Source organism: Lissotriton vulgaris, chromosome 5 (genome assembly GCF_964263255.1).
Source record: "Lissotriton vulgaris chromosome 5, aLisVul1.2, whole genome shotgun sequence".
Lineage (NCBI taxonomy): Eukaryota > Metazoa > Chordata > Amphibia > Caudata > Salamandridae > Lissotriton > Lissotriton vulgaris.
Genome location: NC_141693.1, coordinates 347,498,713 through 347,521,770, shown reverse-complemented (window position 1 = coordinate 347,521,770; position 23,058 = coordinate 347,498,713). Strand labels below are relative to the sequence as shown.

At 42.7% G+C, this 23,058-nt stretch overlaps 1 protein-coding gene across 19 annotated transcripts in view; it reads left to right on the top strand.

Annotated features, from left to right (window-relative positions):
* HSPG2 (heparan sulfate proteoglycan 2) overlaps window positions 1–23,058 on the top strand; it is a 936,289-nt gene that overhangs the window by 869,741 nt on the left and 43,490 nt on the right. For all 19 annotated transcript variants that reach the window (XM_086921606.1, XM_086921602.1, XM_086921600.1 and 16 more), the window contains 5 exons: window positions 7,247–7,355; window positions 8,547–8,645; window positions 10,276–10,497; window positions 11,951–12,195; window positions 14,020–14,191. In XM_086921606.1, the coding sequence (XP_086777732.1) occupies window positions 7,247–7,355; window positions 8,547–8,645; window positions 10,276–10,497; window positions 11,951–12,195; window positions 14,020–14,191 (847 nt within the window). The remainder of the gene's footprint in view (window positions 1–7,246; window positions 7,356–8,546; window positions 8,646–10,275; window positions 10,498–11,950; window positions 12,196–14,019; window positions 14,192–23,058) is intronic.

The following is a 23,058-nucleotide window of genomic DNA, read 5'->3' as shown; positions in this document are numbered from 1 at the left end:
TCGAAATAGTCTCCTAAGTTGTCCTTTCTGCAATCCTGCATAGACACTTAAGAGAAAATCAAAGACCAATAATGCAGCCTGAATTTAAAAAAGCTACACTGGCCTATACTTCATCCTGAAGTGAAAAAGGATAGCCAGATAATACTGAAATTTAAATATGTTGCGAAGTTTCACACATAGGTAAACTCCCCTTCACAAAAATCCTTTGTCATGATAGAGAGGAAGGGTTGGACAGACACACCCCATAGGCTGCCATTATGTGTCTGTAAATGGATACCGTGCCTTTAAGGAACCCTCCAGAGACCCTCGGTATCCCATGATGCACAGCCAAAGGCTGGTTACTTTCAGTTCTTTTTTCCGGCTCCTGCTACCAGGACCCTAGAGCATTGAGCTCTACCTTTATTGGTATATCTTCAATTCGTTCGCTTTTTTGATAGTTTGAGTGTTTCACTCGACGTCTGAGGCCTTTTCCTTCCCTTTGCTGTCTTTTTGGGACAGTTAAGACACTTTTTTCTTGTCAAAAGGACCTGTGTCAGTGATCCCGGCGGTGGCCAGAACGCCAAGATCTCGATCCCGGCCGAGACATCGCTCTCGCAGGCGGCACCGCTCTTCTACTAGATCTCGCCATAGTTATCGCCACGAAAGGTCACATTTCAGGTATACTAGGGACACTGAGTCCTTTAGTGGAGGAAGATACTCACCGACCTTGTCGGATTCCCCACCTCTGAGGGTGTCACCCGTCGATGACATTACCACGTTTCAGGAGGTTCTGATAAGGAGAGCGCAAAGCTGGGCATTGCACTGTCTGTGCCTGCCCCTACCACCTCTTTGATCTTCAAGATGCTACAACGGAAGCAACTCTCTCGTCCTCTGCTTCCTTTGGTGCCCGGTTTGGAGGAACCGCTGATGGAATTATTCCTAGCCCCTGCCTCAGTGAACTCGGCACCATCGAGACTTCAAAAGAAATACAGGCCCCCGCACTCGGATCCTTCGGGTGGATCCTCCTCCTCCTCCGGATTCGGTCATAGTAGTGGTGGTGAAGAAGCAGCACGCTACGGTCCCTTCAACCACAGTTCCAACGGACAAGGAAAGCCGTAGGCTTGATTCAGCAGGGAGGAAAGTCTGCAGCACTGCATCCACTCTAATGGTGGCAGCGAGCTTGACTGCCCTCTTGGACTGATATGACCGCTCCTGTGGGAGTCTCTCCAACAGTTTGTTGAACTTTTGCCTAGAGACAAGCGTGAGGACTCTCAGGAGGTTCTCAATGAGGGTCTGATGGCCTCTAATCAGATCATCAGTGCGGCTGCCTACACCTCTTTCCTGGCAGCCCATTGATATTGTCATGATGTGACACTGCGGCGCCATTCATGGTTTCGGCTCACCTCCTAGAACCGGAGGCCCAACAACCAATTGCTAACCTGCCCTTCTCAGGTTCCACCCTCTTTGGTGCCCATGCAGACGAGGAAATGGCACGTATGAAAGCGGAAGTTGGGACAGTCAAAGCTGTTGGATTGGAAATGCCTAAGGAACAGCTTATAAGTTTCCGCCCCTACCAATGGCGCTACTATTCCCAACGGTTCCAACACGGACAGGGCCATCAGGCTGGACAGCAACAGCAGTTTCAGCGACAACCCTTTCAGTGGCATCAGTGAGGCATGGGCAACCAGCAGTCCACATCAGGAAACAAGGGCCCGCTGGATCTGAGCCCTGAGGGATTACTTCCCCCCTCTTGTTAACCACTCCGGTGGGGGGGGAAGCATTCAATATTACCTGGCAGAGTGGAGAAAAATAACTCCTGACAATTGGGTACTGAATATTGTTTGCAATGGATAAAGTCTACGTTTCGTCAGCCCTCCTCTAGCTATTCCACCAGTTTGTTCACAATACCTGTTGCGCGAACTTCAAGTGGAGGCCGATACGCTGTTAAGAAAAAGGGCGCTAGAACTGGTTCCTCCTACTCAAAGGGGGAAAAGGTCTACTCCAGGTGCTTTCTTGTGCGCAAAAAGGACAAAAATGAATTCAGACCCATTCTCGATTTGCGGCAAGCAAACAAATGATTCGCAGAGAAAAGTTCTGCATGCTGTCCCTCAACCAGATTTATCCTCCGCTGCATCAAGGGGACTGGCTATGTGCCATAGAACTGCAGGACTCGTACCTCCATGTACCCATTGCAAGAAAGCATTGATTACCAGTTTACGGTGCTTCCGTTCGGCCTGAAGTCTGCCCCCAGGACTTTTTCAAAGTGCATGGCGGTGGTTAAATGCGCACCGGAGGAAGAACAAGGTGTTAGTCTATCCGTACCTAGACAAGTGGCTGATCAAAGCATCCATGTTTCAGGAAGCGCAGCTACATTACAGCAGGACGGCCATTCTATTGAACCAATTGGGTCTTCACATCAACATGTCAAAGTTTGTCTCGACTCCTGTTCCATGTCTGCAGTACCTGGTAGCCTCCATCGATACACTCGGGGCAAGTGTGTGTCCTTCGGAGGAGCAACGCTTATCGATCCTTCGGAAGGCTCAGACTCTCATGTCCGTTCCCTCTGCGACAGTGACTATGGTTTCCTCTCTCCTGGGTTCGATGGCCTCTGGTATTTTTCTCACTCCTGCAGGAAAATCTGGAGGATCAGTGGGACCAGAAACGAGGGAGTTGGGAGGACAGGATCCAGCTTGCTCAACACGCTGTCCAGTCCCTGAAGTGGTGGTGTTCGCGTCACAACCTCCTCAGAGGGATTCCATTCCACAAGGAGATACCGACTCAAACCATTGTGACAGATGCATCTCTCCACGGCTGGGGAGCGCATTCGGACCACCTCCAGATACAAGGCACGTGGTCCCAGACGGAGTCCAAGTATCACATCAACTTTCTGGAACTCAGATCGGTTCACTTAGCGCTGAAAGCCATCCAGCCTTAGTTTTGAACCAGTTCCCTGCTTGTACAGACTGACAACACAACAAAAATGTATTACCTCAACAAGCATGGGGGCTCGATTGCGCACACTGTCCCAGGAAGCGTAGACTATCTGGAACTGGCTGCTGGCCAGGGGACTGACGATAACGACAATTCATCTGGCAGGTGTGCAGAATGCTCAGGCAGACGCACTCAGGAGGCTCGTTCAAGAAAATCACGAATGGGTCTTAAACGAGGAGGTGTTAAGAGACTCCGTCGCGAGGTGGGGCACTCCAGAAATCGATCTGTTTGCCCCTGTAGAAAACAGCAAATGCCGAGACTTCGCCTCAGGTTTTATCAATCAGGGACGTTGGGGAAAGTACTGTGGATCCACTGGTCAAACTGCTTTCTCTACGCTTTTCTACCCATTCCCCTGATCCCGACAGTGTTGATCAAGCTGTCCCAGTCCTGGGCCAAAATGATCCTCATTGCCAGTGGAGAAGTGTGGCTCACTGGTTAGAGCAGGCAGACCCTGAAGCAGAGGTCAGACCCGGGACCAGGGTTCGATTCCTGACGCGGCAGGGTGTTGAGCTCAAATGTCCACGGACTCGATAATTCTCGCTTCGGTGCCTGACCTAATCATGGGTTCACACTATGCAACTCTGGGCATTAAGCTTGCTTAATCTCCACAACGGCCCCCCGCGGCGGGATGCCTGGCTTTCACCTTGGGGATGCCCTGTAGGGGCTATCTCACAGGGAAAAACCAGGACGGGTTCCCAAGGCAAGCGCGGAGATACCCCTTCGGGGGTCGATTCTGGCGCTATATAAGAAATGCAATAATAATAATAATTGCTCCGGAATGGCCTCGGCAGCGGGGATTCACCGACCGTTCTCTCCTGCCACATCTTCGACTTCTGTGTCGGCCGGACCTTCTCACGAAGTTCGGAAGGCAGATGGTGCAGTATGGACATTTAAATCTTCCTCAGAACTGCATGGAAATATAGAAAGAAGCAAAGAGACCGTCTACAAGGACTTCCTACGCATACAAATGGAAGAGATTTTGCATTTGGTGTACTTCTCAGGATGCATACCCTACATCCTGCAAAGAGGATGTCATTCTCCTGTACTTACTGCATTTGGCTCAATCTGGCCTTAATTTTCATTCCATTAAGGTTCACCTAGCAGCTTTAACTGCGTACAGGAAATGGCCTTCACAAACTTCCTTTTTCCAAATACCAGTCATCAAAGATTTTCTGGAAGTTTGAAGCAGGTGTTTCCTCCCATTAGGCGTCCTTCGCCTCCGTAGGAGCTGAATGTGGTGCTGTCTAGACTAATGAAGGAGACTTTTGAGCCTATTCATAAGGCTTCTCTCCAGCATCTATCCTGGAAGGCAGCTTTCCTTGTAGCTATAAAATTGGCTCGCAGGGAGAGAGAGATCCAGGCTCTCTGTTGCCAGGAGCCCTATACTGTGTTTCATGCATCTAAGGTGGTCGTGAGAACTCACCCAAAGTTCCTTCCTAAGGTGGTGTCAGATTTCCATGTGAATCAAACGATCACTTTACGCATGTTTTTTCAACATCCTTCCTCTCTGGCGGAGAGGTCCCTTCATTCCCTTGATGTGAGAAGGTTGTTGAAATTCTAGACAAGACTAAGGAGATTAGAAGACCGGATCAATTATTTGTCAATTATGGATCGGTCAGGACTTGGCTTGCTACTTCTAAACAGTCCATCTCTAGGTGGATTGTGTCCTGTATTCAACTGTGTTACCAGAAAGCTAACAAGCTAACTAAGGCTCACTCGGCCAGAGGCAAAACTGCTACAGTGGCTTTGCTGCGCAATGTTCCCATTGCAGACATCTGTAGGGCTGCCACTTGGAAGTCAGTCCATACCTTTGCTAAACACTACTGCCTGGACTCTGATGCCAGGGCAGATGCTCAGGTTGGGCAGGCTTCGCTGAGAAATGTATTTGCACAGTAGTGGTCTGTATGTTCCACTGCTGGGTTTGGATTGTTTGGGATGGGCTTGCCATTCTATTCACATGATTGACTATACACAGAGATTCCCTACTACAGAAGGGGTCGTTTTTTACCTGTAACTCCAGTTCTGTAGTAGGGGTATCTCTGCTCTCGTCATAAGCAACCCGCCCTCCTCCCCGGTGGATGAAACGATAATATCCTGCATGCTACAGGCCTGGCTTTATACACCTTCAAAAAGAACTGAAAGTAACCAGCCTTTGGCTGTGCATCATGGGATACCGAGGGTTTCTGGAGGGTTCCTTAAAGGCACGGTATCCATTTACAGACACATAATGGCAGCCTATGGGGCGTGTCTGTCCAACCCTTCCCCTCTATCATGACAAAGGATTTTTGTGAAGGGGAGTTTCTCGATGTGTGAAACTTAGCACAATTTTAAAATTTCAGTATTATCTGACTATCCTTTTTCACTTCAGGATGAAGTACTGGCCATTGTAGCCTTGTTAATTTCAGGCTGCATTATTTGTGTTTGATTTTCTCTTTAGTGTCTATGCAGGATTACAGAAGAGGACAACTTAAGAGACTATTTTGATTTCTCCGGGGTCCACGCTCATGGGCGGGACTAGTCACATGATTAGAACTATAACAGAGGTACCCCTACTACAGAACTGGAGCTACAGGTAAGAAACTACTCCTTCTCTCTTTTCCGCATGCATTGCCGATCCGGATCGTGTCCCTGACCTTTTTTCAGGCCTTCTTTTCACGCTTTTGCGTTGAGGAACAGTGTGCGAATGCCTTCGGGCTTCAAGACGTGTACTTGTACGCAACAGATGTCCGCGACGGAACTTCACCCTATTTGTATGTGATATTTGGGTGAGCACCATGATTCTACGGACTGCGACGCTTGCCAGCATCTGATGCTGAAATCCCGGCGGGAGTGCCGGATGAAACTACTTTCGGCCCGCTTGTTCAGATCGGTATCGTCACCGCGTCCGTCCCCTGCTTCGGAAGGAGCCAAAAACCGCTGATTCCGACTACAGCATCGTCCGTCGCAGAGTCCCCATGAGCGTCGCTCGCCCACCAGTAAGTCTTAAATCTTGTCACCGAGGCTTGGACCCCTTTCTGCAGAGGGCGCTGGTTCCCCTCGGGAGATACGGCCTCGCTCGTCGCCACCCTACCCGCCTTTTCCTGGTGTCTGGCGACTAAGGCCCAAGTGGAGGCCTACGCTGCGGTTCTGCAGGCATCTTTCGCCCCTCCTCCTTCTCTTCCTGAGACGTCTGCGGATCCCTTGCCATGTTCGGGGCCTCCTGCGGAGTCACCAGCGGCTCTGACCCCAGCGCTGATGAGTTCAGCTCATCGGCGTGGAGGTGTGGTGTCGTCTAGGTGCGGCCCTACGGGGTTCCCTTTTTCGACCCACGGTGTCTCTGCCTCGCCGCAAATCGCCGAGGGGATCCCTGTGGCGTCGCAAGAGGTCGCTGGGCCTGGGGTTTTGTCCCGGAGTCCCCCTCGGTCCTCTGGGCAGGCGGCTGCCTTACAGGAGGCCGAGCCAATGCCGTTCCGGCGACGACCGCTTGAGTGAAAAAATGTGGAATCTCGTCTTTGCTATGGGGTTGTTTTGACATCCATTGACTATATATTGCCCTAGTTAATTGTCATTTTTAAGAGGTAGTGTGTGTTTAGTTGAGAATTTTATTTTGGGTGCTTGCTGCCAGTTTTCCCAATCCATATGTGGAATTAAATTGTTTTTAAAAACTACCGCTCTGCAGGTGAACCAGAGCAGTGGGTGGATTTTGGCAGTTTCGTGTGGTTTGAGCTGTACATGTGATTCTCCATGGCAAAATGTGGTCCTGTGAGAACCAGAAGAACAGTATGAATGACCCAGCCTACCCATAAATCAGATTAGCGAACCAAAAACAAATCGCCCAACCAGTGGTGCGTGGCCTTTTTGGGTAGGTAATCTGGCGGTTTTGTATGTATGTATGAATGAACTGGTATATGTAGTACAAACCTAGCTGTGAAATAATCAAGAGCTGGGGTTGGGAGATTATATTCAAGATTGCATACATCAAGTTGGGATTGTTCAAATCCATTTTACCCACATTTAGGTAAAGGGAGATTAAGTGATTTCAATAGTCATGATGTTGAGTCTAACACCAAGGCTGGGAGTCAAACCTGTGTTCCCATGTCCCAAAGCCAGCAGCTCAAACCAATTTCCTTAGGCATAAAATAACTAACAATAATATTGAGACAGGCACTCGAGCCCTGATATCCTCATTGTCATATCTCATTTATATAGCACTTGATAGAGGTGCTGTCTGTGGTTTTCTTCTATTACCTTACAATTAGAAAATCTGCTATTTCCGGTGTTTCTTTGTTTTTTGCAGAACAGAGGAGTCTGCCAGGACTCGGAAAGCAGCAGCTACAAATGCATTTGTCCACGGGGATTTACTGGCAGCAACTGTGAACACTCCCAAGCCCACCACTGTCATGCAGGTAAGGGGCACAGGCAATGTTTCTATTACTACTAGTGCACTCACATATTTCAATACGTTTATGAATAGGTTTGAAGTGTTAACTCGTATGGAGAGTGGGTTGTAGAATTGTGCAGATGTACATCATTATTCCCGTTTCTCCTCCCAAAGTATGAATTGAATTATTTATTTTATGACTAAATATCCATTTACAGATTAGATTTTAATATTTCCAGTCACTCTATTCAGAACATACCTAATCGTGGCCTATGTATTCTCAGTGAGTGAAATAACTTGTGGTTCTAAATGTAATCTTTATCATGTAGAGTAAGATTTCAGTCTATGCTGAAACAAATTGGCATGTTGAAGTTAAACAGACAGTACTTTTGGTCACATGCAAAGGTAGTCAATTAAACATTTGATCTTATTATAAGAGATTGCTGCCTAAAGGCAACATTTTATCTTCTGTGAGCAAGTTCTGATATTTTTCCCCCAATACCGGTCTAGGCGCATAAGCCTATGTCTGCACCATATTGTTAAAAAGTCAATATTGAGCTCTTATATCAAAAATAGTATTACCTTACTTAGAGAAGGGTAAAGCATGATACCTACATACTGACAGGGTATGTCTTTCCTCCTTTAGGGTGGTTTCCTTACTGTGGACTAAACAATCCCTATGATTTGACAGCTCAGTTCTAACTTTTTTGCTTATATGTGTTATCTGTGTAAACTTTTAGCTTTGTCACCCCGGCTTCCTTTACAATTTCATGTCCTCTCAATAGAGAAATAACATTGTACTGTTTTCTAGCTGTCTTACACTTTCACAAAAGCAAAAAGGTATTGTTAGATAGGTACTTACTGATTGTTTCCTATCCCTTTTCATCTGTTCCTCCAAACCCCGCACTCCCCAACCTAAAACAGGGTCATGGAACTTTTCGGTTTCCTCTGTAAAGACAATCACGTCTAACCACACTTTGCTTTATTGCCCATTTGTTGATTGTTTCTGCAGTATAGACTGAAATCAACACACTCTACTACTATAGTTTATTAACCTAGCATTATTGCCCAGTGGCAACATATTATAGTGTGCCTTTTGTACCATAACACCCTATTGCTTGGAATAGCCATTCTTTAGATGGATGTTTTATGGAAATGACAAGCATGTATACTTTTAATATGGTCCTATTTTTGCATTCAACCTTTCTTTTGACAGAGGCATGCGGCCCAGATGCCACTTGTGTTAATCAACCAGATGGACAGGGCTACAGCTGTCGCTGCCACCTTGGCAAGTCTGGTGATAAGTGCATGACAGGTACGTAAGCATGGTGTTCTTTTTTCCTTGGTATTCATATGTAAAATATCAGTATCAATAAAATGTTCTTTATGATATCAAGATGAGTACATCCAGATCTATCTGATGACTGAAAATTAAAGTATGTCCCTGTTATAACATTTTCCTCGGCATCATGCTTTTGGAATATCCGATCTCTGATTTTGTCAAGTATTATAACTTTGATCTACCTACAATTGCTAACTCAGTGAAAGGTCAGGTGAAATAGGCAAAACCTTTGGGAATGTTCTCAACTTGATAGTGGTTCTATATCTAAATGTGGTATGCAGGTAATGGTCGTACTCTCACGCAGAACATGCCTCTTTTTCGGTCACTGGCTGCCTGGCCTCTTTTTCGGTCACTGGCTGCCTGGTTTAAGACTGCTTTTGACTGCTATCTTGCTCCAGTTTGCACAGTAAAATGGCCCTTAATCCCTTTCAAAGCATTTATTGGACTGTTGTTGTTAACCTTGTTTGTACGTTGACCTGCATGCAGTTTTTTAATAACCTGTTTATGCTTTAATGGGCACCTGGATGTAACACATGACTTCAGTACCTAAGCACGCAATAAGCTTCTATTTCGTATGCCTAACTTAGGTTCAAACTACAAGTAAACATTTAGTTATCATTTTTGATTACATATCGTTTGAGTAAATTGTTGTGGGCTTACTACTACTTGAAGGGTTCATTGTTGTAGCCTCACCTACTAGAGGGTTCTGTGTTTGAGATCAGAGACACAGGCTTCTGACATTAGTAGTCAGCCAGCCCAGCCACTGTGGAGGGTGTACAAATGAGGCACAAAGGTTAGAGTTTGCAGATATTGGGAACTGTTTGTGAATGTGAGGGACGTTAATGTTTTTTTTATAAGTACAATTGCGTGTGTTGTGATTTTCTCAAACAGACAAGTGCCACTGAACAGAATGCCGTAAAAATTATTTTATCATTCAAAGTGCCCTACACAGTGCCATTCAGTGGCAATATTTTGCCACCACATTTCGGGTAAAATAAAATAGAGTGGGGTATCAGATATCGAAGCCTAAAATTAAAAACTACAATTTGAACCCAATTTTGATTGAGCTCAGTCAGATAAATAATCTACAGAGGCCCCTTGGTATATCTCACTGCTAGTGTGAGCCCAGGGAGGTAACACGCGTAGAGCAAATGGCAACAGAGATCTGAAAATAGTAAAAAATTATAGGACTAGGTGGGCCTGGAGGGAATCCCTAAAGCAAATGGGTACACAAGTTGCAAATGAAAGAATAATTACAAATGTCTGTCTGCGTGCTTTCTGTCTGAAATCTATCCAGTCCGTTATGTCTCTGTTCAAATTCGCGGAATAATGACATCTGTTATTTAAGATGTGTGATACTCTCTTGAGTGAGTCCAACTTCCTTAAGTACAGTGATTGTCATGCCATTCATTCCCTTATAGGAGCAACGCTGTTTGATGCCTGTCTATTAATTTGCTGTTTGTAGATCAGTTTGAGCTTAGACACTTCTTTGAGAAACTCAAGCAGCATTAATGTGAAATGTGCCCAGCATCATTTGTCATCCACACAAATTGGGTTTCCTGTTTAAATTCCTCTTTTTTCTTTCTGATCCAACACCTTATAGGAGTTATGGTGACCACACCTTCTTTCAATGGGGAAGACTCTTTTATTTCCTATCCGCCCCTCACCAATATTCACTATGAACTACGTGTGGACATGGAGTTTAAGCCCTTTTCTCCCAATGGGCTTCTGTTCTTCAGTGGAGGAAAGCCAGCCCCCAGAGAGGACTTTGTCTCTCTGGCGATGGTCAATGGACACATGGAATTCCGCTATGAACTTGGATCCGGTAAGTCCTTGTGATCTTATCAAAAACTGGGGCTTCTCCGAAACAGAGACATGTTGGCAATGTTTGATCAAAAACTATACTTCTTTCAAACATTGTCGTATATCTAGTCTTCCATTTGGGAACATGGTTGACTTAATTGCTTATAGCTTCGGAGTTCAAGTTTTGGTGTCTGTTCACATATTATTTAAATTGATGTACATTTAAGGTAAAAGGACAATATGATGCATTTGATGAAATGAGGTACAGTGTTTAACCAGGAGAAAATGTTTACTCACAGTTGACAGTTGATTTTCCTTAAAATGTAGTTTACTTGTATTCACATTCCAGCCAATGTTAACAGGGCACTTGTACTAAGAAAGCTTGATTGTGCTAGTACTGTAGCTGAAATCTGGCATGGCAAATAGGCCTTAATCATTATTCCAAGGTGAGTCTAGTGAATTGGTACAGATAATGAAAATTGTATCTGGCCTCTTATATTCATTAATACTGTAGCATGGACTTTCCTAGGTCCTCTGCAAGTCAAATGGCAGCAGTGCTTGGCTCATCTTTTTACTCTCAAGACACATACTTTGTCTGAATTAATTGCGTAAAATAAAACATGATATCAGCACTAACCTATTATAAGTATGTGCCTCATCTAAGCACTAATTCTTGAATTTGGATAGGTGATGTTTATCCATTTCCAACTTAGCCCTGCCCATGATTGAACCATTTTCTAGCCATACAGGTCTATTTTTGTGGGAAAGACTTGCTCACACTTTACTTTGAAGTGCCCCACTTTCTATACTCTGTATTTTCCAATAGTCTTGGCTTTCCAGAGCCCTACCTTTTTATGAATATTGGTGCTTTGGCACCATCGTGACCGTGAGTCTCCAGTTCCGTTTACTTTGATCCGTCTCCTCCCACATTACACACCTGGAACTATGGAGAGACCCAGATAAAGTGTAACAAACCCATCTTTATAAAACCCATGCGATTTCTCTGTGAATCTCAACCTTCTGGTTTCAATATTCTACTCTTAGCACGTAGGCCTTACTGTGATTCCTTTAGCCACCCCATACTTATTAAGAGATTCAACCAAAAAGCAGCTTGGTCTAATTTATTTCTGTCATCCGATGCCCAGTGCTGTTATTTCCCTTTTTCAGGTTGAGATTTAGGCATAGTAACTCCTATTGCACCTCGCAGATTCCCTGAGCAATGCTAGGAAGATGTATTTGTCTCATTAAAGGTATTGCAACACCCTGCTTCTCATTGTTTTTGTCAGTCAGTGTTTCAGACACAATGTATTCCAGCCAGTGGCCTTCCACTTTTGAGAATATACACAAGAACTCATGTACTTAAGGATTTCCTTAAACATTATAGCTTTGTAAGGTTCCATAATAACTATTTATGGTATATTCTGAGTTTGATATAAAGCTTGATTCTTATTTTGTCTTTGCTTTTCCATCCACAGGGCAAGCCATTCTTCGCAGTGCTGAACCTCTTGTTCTTGGCCACTGGCATAAGATATCTGCAGAACGGATGAACAAAGATGGGACCTTGCAGGTGGACACAAGCAAGCCAATAAAGAGATCTTCTCCTGGCAAAAGCCAGGGTCTCAATCTCCACACAGCCATGTTCTTGGGTGGGGTAGACCAATCCGTCACAGTGCCAGCAGCTGCCAACATTAGCAACCGATTCCATGGCTGCATTGGGGAGGTTAGTATCAACTGCAAAATAAAAAGTATAATAGAAATGATAAGTTTAGCTTGTAACAGATGTTTTTAATTTATATTTGTAGGAAAGTGCCCCTTTTTGACATGTCACCCCCACTTTTGCCTGGTATTTGAAGCAATTTTGACTGAAGTGCACTGGGTTCCTGCTAACTAAGTCCCCAGTGCCAGTGCTCTTTCCCTAAAACAAGTCAAGATGTTTAGCACTTCTGTAAGTCCCTAGTAAGTGGTACTCCTAGCACCGTGGGCCTAGGTCCCAAAGAGGGTTCCTAAGTGCTGCCGCATGTATTGTGCCACCTTAAGCAATCCTACCACAAAACTCACCCAGGCTGCCAATGCAGGCTGGGTGAAATGGTGTAGACAAAGGTGAAAATATGACCCTGTGTACCACGCTCATCTACACTGCATGTAATATATGTAAGTCACCCCTACAGCAGGCCCTCTAGCCCTAAGGCAAGGTGCATTATATTACATGTGAGGACATATCTGCATGAGCAGATATTCCCCTGTGCTATCTAGTCGAAATGCTAGATAGTACAAGTGAACAGTGAAGCCATCTTAAGTATATGTACTGGGCACTGGTCATTACACGTTCCCCAGCTACATGATGGTTTCACTGAAACCTATGGCATTTGGTATCAAACACCGTGTCTTAACAAATCCATACTGATGACAGTAGTGGATTTATTAAGGTATGCACCCAGAGAGCACCTTAAAGAAGCCCCCTGAAAACAAACCAGCCTCCTAGTGTGCTGGCTGATGGGTATCATGCAGCCTGCTACCACAGACTAGTTTCTGACCCTCTGGAGGTTAGTCTACGAACTCGGAGGTTACAAACAATGCCTGCTCTGGCAGGAGGTGTTTACCCCTCCTCCAGCAAGATGGCTACTGAATCTGCATACCAAGGCCAAAGGCTTCAAAACCACTGCCGCCTTTCATATGCGACCCCGGCTCCCCCAGACCTTGGATGATGATGGCCCCTGATACCAAATGCAGGTGGGCCTTGATCGTTCGTGAACACAATGTGGACCAGTGAGTAACCTGTCCAGATGTCCGGCATGAGGGACACGTGATCTCTGCGCATGCTGTGTGTTCTGTGTCCTGATTGGTTGTGTGTTCTTAACTTTGTGTGGCATCTGACTTTATGAAGATTTGGGAATGTGCGTACCACCCATGTGTGCTTTATTGGGGCCAATCTTCCTGGACCATTGTGGTGTCGCTGCGCTTATCTGGCGGATGGACCCAAGTTTCCTGTTAGTGCATTTGTCTGCAGGCTACGTGCCACACCACCTGTGATGTGTCAATTAGTAACCACGTTGCAGAGCCTTCCTGACGACATATTTCTGAGACGGGGTTGACAGAGAGTTCCTGACAGACAAGTTTGTTAATAGTGATGCGATTTTGCTCTTATATGTGAGTGTATCCTTATAAAAATTAGATTCAATGTTATTTACAGAAGTACAAGCAACTTAATAACATTTCAATATTCTAGCCATTGGGGACATGTGCTGTTAAAAAAAAAAAAATATATATATATATATATATATATATATATATATATATATATATATATATATATATATTTATTATTATTATTATTATTTTTTTTTATTTTTTTTTTTTAGTCGGAGTGTTTTGTTACCATATTCAAGTAACTGTCCAAAGAACGTACAAATGTAAAATCTGTCTTGGTTCTGGGGACATCTAGTTCTGTCTTGGAGACAAACACCTATCTTAGCTTTCTGTGCCTGCGTCATGCTTGATAGTTTTGTACTACCCTGATTTGAAATTAGTGTTCTTTCATTTCTAGGTATCTGTGAATGGGAAGAAGGTGGATATTTCCTACAGTTTCCTGGACAGCCATGAAATTTCCCAGTGTTATGACCGCTCACCTTGTGACCGTATGCCATGTTTACATGGTGGTCGCTGCATGCCAGCGGGAGAGTATGAGTTCCAGTGTCTGTGCCCAGATGGGTTTAAAGGTGAGTACAATAAGAAAGCGACACATAGCTGAACAGAAAGCAGGAGAATCGTACTACTTGTACACCTCATCCTCTGTGCACCTAGACTATAATTCCCTAGCTTATGCACTATTTAAAGCTTGCACTGTGTGATTTGCCTCCTATTAACCCTCCACATACAGGGAGTTGGCTGTTGCAGCAGAGCAAGATGCTAATGCAGAGTGGTCACTTACAAATGTTTTACATTTGTGAGGTTGACTCTGGATGGTGTAACTGCACAACTAAAAACAAACTGTTCTGGAGGTTAAAGTTTATGAATCTTTTCAATTCATTGAGCACTCCAGTCCTAGGCAGAAAATTCCCGGATGTACGTTGTTACAACGCATGCCTTTACAACGCAGGTGTGCTGGATAGTGAATAGTTTAATTTACTATTCCAACTCCAGTCCCCGTGGTTAGTAGGAAAGGTGTTGGATAGTAAATTAAACTATTACCTATCCTAGAGCGCCCCCAGCGCAATCCGTTGTAATGACTTGCGTTGATAAACCTGCGTTCTAAAGGCACTACGCGGTAAAAGTTGCGTCGTAAAGGATGTTTCCCAAAATTCCCTTTCTACCTTTGCTAGTCACCTAAATCATCTGTCCATGGTGGAGAAAACTATATTCCTGATTCAGTGAGGAAAATTTAGTTTATTCACCAATTCGAAATGCAGGTTTGTTTGTATAACACACATTTCTTCCCTCGTGTGAAGGGATGTATGCCTCCACTGCTCACTTGCCTCGGCCCTAAACTTTGAAATCTTGCTATCCTTAGACAAATTTCACAGAGGCATTCACATTTAGATATTCTAGTGTCATGCAGTGGTTCTTTTAAGTCATTTGGCCTTCCAGTGTAGGATTTTAGAAGGTGTTGCACTATTGCAGCTGCTAAACATCCTGGCCTATTTGGTGAAACACTGGTCATTAATTACTAGCCATTTCATACTTGCACTTAATCATTTACTCTACATACTTCAATGAACTGGAATGGGAATCACACCACAGGTGCTAATCGCGATCTAATACTCAAGGAAGAAGCTCTAAACCTTGACTTGTCATCTTTTTCCACATCCCATCTAAGATTCAGAAGTTTAGCACCCAAGGGCGAAACACAGATATTGGACAAGGGTCACAAGAAACTTAAGCAGAGAGGACCTTGCCTCATTTTGCCAAAGAAGACCCCCCCCCCCCACCTATTCCGATCTGAGTGCAAGAACTAACTGATGATTATAACCAAACACTGACTGACTGAATTAATGGAAGCAGTGGCCCCACTTCACCTCAAAAGGCACGAACCCAAAATAGCAAACCCCTGGTGCAATCAACATTCAACTGACAAACAGATGGCTCTCAGACCAGCGGAACGATCATGGAGACGTAATTCCTCTGCAACGCACCTAAAACGACTCTGGTAGAGTAAAAACAAATACAAAAAGAGCACATGGTATGTCAAAACATCCTCCTTCAGATTCCAGCGAGACAACTCCAAAAATACAGGGATAACTCTTTAAAAATGTCAAGCAACAAACTGGAACAGATAATCCCACCATAACATGAACACTTGTACAGTCCTGTGATGCATTCTTCTCTTTTTTCAAAGAGAAATTAAAAATTGAAGAGTCATTCACAATTTATATAGATACAAAACAAGAGTTGAATCTAAATAGGCAATCATTCCAGGGGGAAATGTCAATTGCTGAGAAGGTTGACAAATTCAACTTCCCCAAGAAATCCAAAAATGAGGTTATTTGGAGTGATTTCAAAACCTTCAATGAAATGAGAACAATAATATCATAGCATAAATGAAACCAACTATGCACTTCAATGAACCTTCGTCACCTCTACAATCATGAACGGCCTCAGAACTATTTCCCCCCTCGGGACGCAGATTGGTAACATCTACTAACTCAAGGTAAAATCCCAGACTGCTTGAAGATTGGACAAACCACTCCTATCCTGGTAAAAAAGGCACCAATCTGACTTACATAAACAATTTTCATCCGGTCTCAAACAACCCCTACCTCACAAACAAAACAATTGTAAAAATGCATACATAATCAACTCTGTCCACCCAATGAACAGTTCAACCTACTTGACAAGTTCTAATCTGAATTCAGACCAGTACAAAGCAGAGAAACAGCTACCTTCACATAATCAGTGATGCTCTCAAAGTCTTGGACCATAATGATTCTTGCTTACTCGTAATCCTCAACCTTTGTTCAGCATTCAACATGGTCAAGCATGACACTCTCCTAGCACTAACTGAGGCAAAATGGGACTATTTTGTAATGTTCTTAAATGATTCACATCTTTTCTGCGAAATTACTCAATGAGCCAAAGTGGGTGAAATCCGGTGCGGAGTTCTTCAAGGTTCCACCATCTCCCCCACACTCGTCAACCACTGACGGAGATACTCAAGAATGTGAACCTCGCCTACCACATGTATGTTGACACCTAGCTGTATGTAAGAATTTCCTCCTTGGAGGATATCACCAACTTTGTGAAACCCTAACAAAACCCAAATCTTGCTAGCATGAAATCACCTCAATTTGAACTCACTGAAAGCTGAATTCCTCCTCATTTCCCCACTCAGCAGCCCATCCTCATAACAGAACTCATCAACCACCTAGATGCTACCCTCAATTGCCAACCAGCTGTCATCAAATCAATGAAATCTAACCTTGGACAAATAATTTAACAAGCAAGCACACAAATAAGCGCATCCACTCATTGTGCGGCCCACCAACTCAAGAAGGTGAAGCCGTTCATCCTGCCCCCAGACTTGCAGTACAGTCACTATTCATATCCAGACTGGACTACGAGAGTGCTACCCTGATCGGTTTAGTAAAATCACAAACCGCTCCACTCAAGGCAACCCTTAACACCGCATCAAGATTATTAACAGGACCACAATGCTTTGGTCATATTACACCATCTCTCAAGACTCTCCACTGGCTCCCTTTTGAAGCCAGGATCCAGCTGAAAATTGCATGCCTCAAGCACAAAGCCCTGCAGAACTATGCACTATTGTAACTTAAGCAAAAGCTGACAATCTTGAAAGGTAGCCGTTCCCTAAGGAGTGCCAAGTCCCAATGATTTGAACTACTGAGATTCTGAAAGATAAAGACCTACTCGCATATTTTCTTCAGGTCTGCCTCGAGAATATGGAACTGTCTGCCATGTGAGATTCAAACGAACCCTTCAGCCATATATTTCAGAAAAGAGGTTAAAATGCTGCTATTTAACAGATTCCTCCTGTAACGGCCGAGAACTAGGATGGCCTGAGGGACCACCCGACACGCTCCTTCTGAAACAGAGTCTTGAACCTCTCAAATGAATCTCTGGAAAATGACAAGTGACAACAAACTCTCAAGTCAAGTCAAGTCAAAGATATGTTTATTATGATCATAATCTTTAAACAGGTGCAAGAGGCAGTATCCCAAGTTTAAAATATATACATTTAAGAAACGTGGTATATTTTGTTTGCATATTTACAAAGCATTCTTTGGCACAGATATATACAAGTGTGTCTTTGTCTTATTCATGCAAGTTAAAACATCGCAAGGCATGTAATGTATAATCTCTAAGTGAGTCTAGTACATACACATATATACATGCATGAATGCGAACAAAATATACCACGTTTCTTAAATGTATGAATTGTAAATAGTAACTACTAGTACCATGATGCCTCATAATAGGGCAATTATGATTGACTGGTATAAAAGGTAGAGACAAACGATGGACAAATGTTTGTAACCGTGATCAAGATCGTAAGATCGAAACGCGTAGGTAAAGGCTGTGTGCTGAAATGGCACATAAATAAACCTGCTACGAACTGATTTCCTGGTGGAGTGCGAGTTATATTTCTTTTTGGTGGTGAATTAATAGCAGGGAACGCCCGTCCCTGAAACTCGTACCGGATGTTTCAAGGGGTGCCCTCGGTAACGGGATTACTTTGGTGATGAATTGTAAATACCGAAGTGCACCCGACTAATCTTTGACATACTGCCGTCTGGAACGCATGAGCAACAACCGCGGACTTTCGGTAAACGCGGCTGCGTGAAAACGGAACCGGCGGGTCTGAACGAAAGTAAGCGTCCCGGACTGGAATGGCGGTGTTTTGATCGAAGAAAGTGCTGAGATATCTTCAAACCAACCACGGAGGCACAAAGGACTGAGTGAAGCGCATACCTGATAACGAGGTAAGAGCGCGATGGTTTAATGTGCCGAAATACTGAAGTTTCCCACACTAAAGTCGCAGCGAGGATTTGGGGCAGTTAAAGCAACAGTAACACTGTTTGATCTATCGCGTGTCTGCCCAATCATATATTTAACTCACCAGGAAAAGCAGGATAATCTGTGGAGCTTTGACCACAGAGGACACAGCGTTTGTTTTGAGGAAAGTTACTCATCTGTAACCTTGAGAGGAAAACGTGGCATAATAGGTTTGCACTTAAAAATATGGAGGAAAGAGCTTTAAAACATGCACAGAGAGCGGAGGCAATGTTTCAGAAAACGACGTCTAATGAAACTGAGAAAAATAATGTGGAGGCACCAAACACAAAAGGAGAAACAACATTAAAACAATTGTTTCTCCAGCCGGAAAGGCTTCTAAAAAAAGATATAACAAAAAGCTGGGAGATTCTCACAATGGAGAAATACTTAGAACAAGAAATGGTAACAAGGGGATTGAGAATATTCACTCTCCCTAATCATCCTGATACAAGGCCTGAAATGCTCATTGACTGGGGATATAATAAGATGCAGTGCTCCTACAACATGATGATGATTATCGTCAAGCACGCCAAAATAGACATTGATGAAATAAAGAAAAAGGTGGAAGAGATAGAAGCGTAAATACAGGAAATCAATAAAGATGACGAAGCAAAAAAATTACGTAAAATAATGGAAACTAACCTGGATAAACATGAAAAAGAGGTAGAAGAGAGAAAAGAAAGAAAATATAAAAGGGACCAGCATGACTTCACCTCAGGAACAATCCTCACCTTTGCTAAACGCTTCATAAATTTAAAACAACAGCTCAAGACAAACAAAAAGCCTCTCATTCCATCACTGAACTTCACCCCAAGTGAGTCAGACACGGATTTCAGTGACAGTGAAGAATCGATACCACCAGGACAAAAACCTTCTTTTTTAGAGGAAATGCAATTAGTATACTTCGACCAGCAACTACCCAAAGGAAGAGGCAGGGCCAGAGGAAGGGGCTTTTCAAGAGGACGGGAAAGAGGGAGTGGATCACAAACATCAGGAGAACAAAACGCAAAACCAGACGAAGTAAAAGGAAAAAACAAAGGATACAACCTGAGAAACAGAGTAACGAATGCTTGAACAATCCTGAAGAAAAAGAACCATATTTGATTATTAACCTGTCGAAACATGTACTAACGAGAGCGGAAGAGACTCTTTAAAATAAAGGATTGATATGTTGTCCGTAAAAACATTGGGATCTAGTGGAAACCAAAATAGATCTCTATAAGTATGTGAGAAAGATGAAACTATCTAAATTCTTTAAAAAACAAGGGAGACAAAATATGGAATCAAATAAAACTAAAACTAATATCAATATGAATGAGAATCCAGCATTGAGTATTCAGCACATACCAGCACTAAGAACAGCCAGATACTCAAATCTTAACCGAAATGGGACATGAAACTAGTGGCCATCCGAGGACAAATTTAAAAAAACTGTCTAAATTTTGTCCAATATTACATCCAGGCAACAAAGTTTACCTTTTTTATGATCTGGTAAATGAAGAATTGGACAAATTGAGTAACATCAAAACAAAGAGAAAAGAAAACCTGACGATAGAGGAACGTAATGCATTGAAATCATTAATGACCAATGATAATCTGGAAATCAAACCCGCAGACAAAGGCGGTAATATAGTAATCCAGAACAAGGAAGACTATATTAAAGAAGCAATGCGTCAATTAAGTGACACCAATAACTATACAAAGTTGAATAGTAATCCAATCAACAAAATGATAAAATGATAACGGACCTGGAAAAACGTCTAAAAAAGTGGCAAGAGCTAAATTTACTAAATGAAAATGAAGTTCAATTCCTCAACAATCAAACTCCGATCACTCCAACGCTATACTTTCTCCCGAAAGTTCATAAGACATTGAATAAACCCCCAGGGGGACCTATTATTTCTAGTTGTGGCTCTCTATATGGAAATGTTGCGAACTATGTTGATCATTTCTTAGCCCCAATTGTGCCCACCTTACCCTCGTATATAAAAGACACGGGGGACTTCCTCAGACATTTGATGAATATAGAATGGACGGATGGTTAGCGGCTGGTGATCATCGATGTAGTCTCTCTCTACACCTCAATAAATCACGAACTGGGACTGACAGCGATAGAATATTTTCTGAAGCAAAAACCTATAGAACATTTGAAACATTGTAAGATGATTGTTGAAATGGTAGAAATGTGCCTTAAAAATAATGTTTTTCTTTTTAATAAGGTACATTATAAAGAAAAGTGTGGGACAGCAATGGGAGTTTCCTTCTCTCCAAGCTACGCCAACCTAGTTATGGGTTGGTGGGAGAAAATGGTGGCACACGTAGCAAGAGTGGTTCTCTGGCTACGATTCATAGATGACCTATTCATAATATGGAATGGATCAAACAAAGAATTCCTGGAGTACTTAAAAATCCTAAATAATAATGAGGTGGGATTGAAGTTCACACATAACATAAGTACTAGTGATATAGTATTCCTGGATACGAAAGTGTATGTTGAGAATGGTCAACTAGAAACAACGGTCCACAGAAAAGCAACTGCCACGAACAGCATACTACATGGTCAAAGTTTTCATTCTGAGGCATTAAAAAGAAATATACCTTATGGTGAATTTATTAGGATGAGGAGAAATTGTTCTAATCAAGACGAAATGAACAAAAAGTTCAAAGAAACTACTGACAGATTCAGCAAAAGAGGATATAAACATCATGATATTGAACGAGGTGAAAAGAGAGCAAGAGAGAAAAGCAGAATAGAAACATTGATCCCGCGGAAACAAATAGATAATGAACCTGTAACAAAAGAACCGATCAGAATGATACTGACATACACAAAAGAGAGTCACAAAATACGGAAAACATTACAAAAATGTTGGCATGTGTTGAAAAAAGATCCAGATATAGGAAAAGAACTTGGCCAATTTCCACAGATGACATTTAGAAAAGCCCCGTCATTGTCGGACAAACTGATCAACAGCCATTTTGAAGAAAAGAAAAAATCGAAAAATTAGTTAGATGGATGACGAAACGGCTTTACGAAATGTAGCCAATGTAAGGCTTGTCAAGTGGGACGTAATCTATCTAAAATAAAGGATACCAAAGGAAAAATCTTTAATGTGGAAAGTACCATCACCTGTAAAACTACACATGTGGTTTATTTGTTACAATGTTTCTGTGGCCAAAGATACATCGGAAGTACCATCTGCCCTCTGCATAAAAGAGTATTAGAGCATATCCGTGCAATAGAGAATCACGATCAAAGCTATGCAATGGCAAAACATATGCTAACCCATGAAAAAGAAAAAAAGACATGGAAGGACATTACATACAGTGGATCAGTGGATTGGCAACAGTGCCAATAAAGGAGAGAGGTGGTAACAGACTGATGACTCTACGCCGACTTGAATCGAGACTAATCATTCGGTTTAAAACAAAAAACCCCGGTGGATTGAATGGGTACGAAGAACTTTATGTGCACCTTTAACCAGTTAAAACCTCACTCCAAATAATCTGGTTATTGTAAAGATAAACAACAGCTAATGATATACAATGCAGACTTGTCTTAAAAAACAGGGCACTGAGTCCCGATATATATATTGCAATATAACTAAGCAAATAATGTGATGCTCAAAATAGCGGGCACTCACATGAAATTGGTCCATTCATGCATGTATATATGTGTATGTACTAGACTCACTTAGAGATTATACATTACATGCCGTGCGATGTTTTAACTTGCATGAATAAGACAAAGACACACTTGTATATATCTGTGCCAGAGAATACTTTGTAAATATGCAAACAAAATATACCTCGTTTCTTAAATGTATGAATTGTAAATAGTAACTACTAGTACCAGGATGCCTCATAATAGGGCAATTATGATTGACTGGTATAAAAGGTAGAAACAAACAATGGACAAATGTTTGTAACCGTGATCAAGATCGTAAGATCGAAACGCGTAGGTAAAGGCTGTGTGCTGAAATGGCACATAAATAAACCCGCTACGAACTGATTTCCTGGTGGAGTGCGAGTTATATTTTTTTTTGGTGGTGAATTAATAGCAGGGAACGCCCGTCCCTGAAACTCGCACCAGCTGTTTCAAGGGGTGCCCTCGGTAACGGGATTACTTTGGTGATGAATATATATATATATATATATATATATATATATATATGAAGCAATCCGTAGCTTAGCTTCAGTAGCTCAGTTGGCGCCACTCCGCAGCAAACACGGACACGTGTATATATACACATATATATATATATATATATATATATATATATATATATATATATATATATATATATATATATATATATATATATATATACACACACACACACACACACCTGAACTCTTTCTCCATGTAACCAGATCACAGTTTGCTAAGAAACTGAAAAGGCCTGAAAACATAACATATCAACAGTAAATATCTCAAAAGTTATATGTATCTATAGATCACTCTATGTTGTTACAATCTCAAGTCTCCTTGGTCCCCTTGTCGAAACCAGCAATCCTATATAGGCAACTGGTCTCAGTAGAGGGAATCCAGAATCAAGTAGCTGGCTGAAGC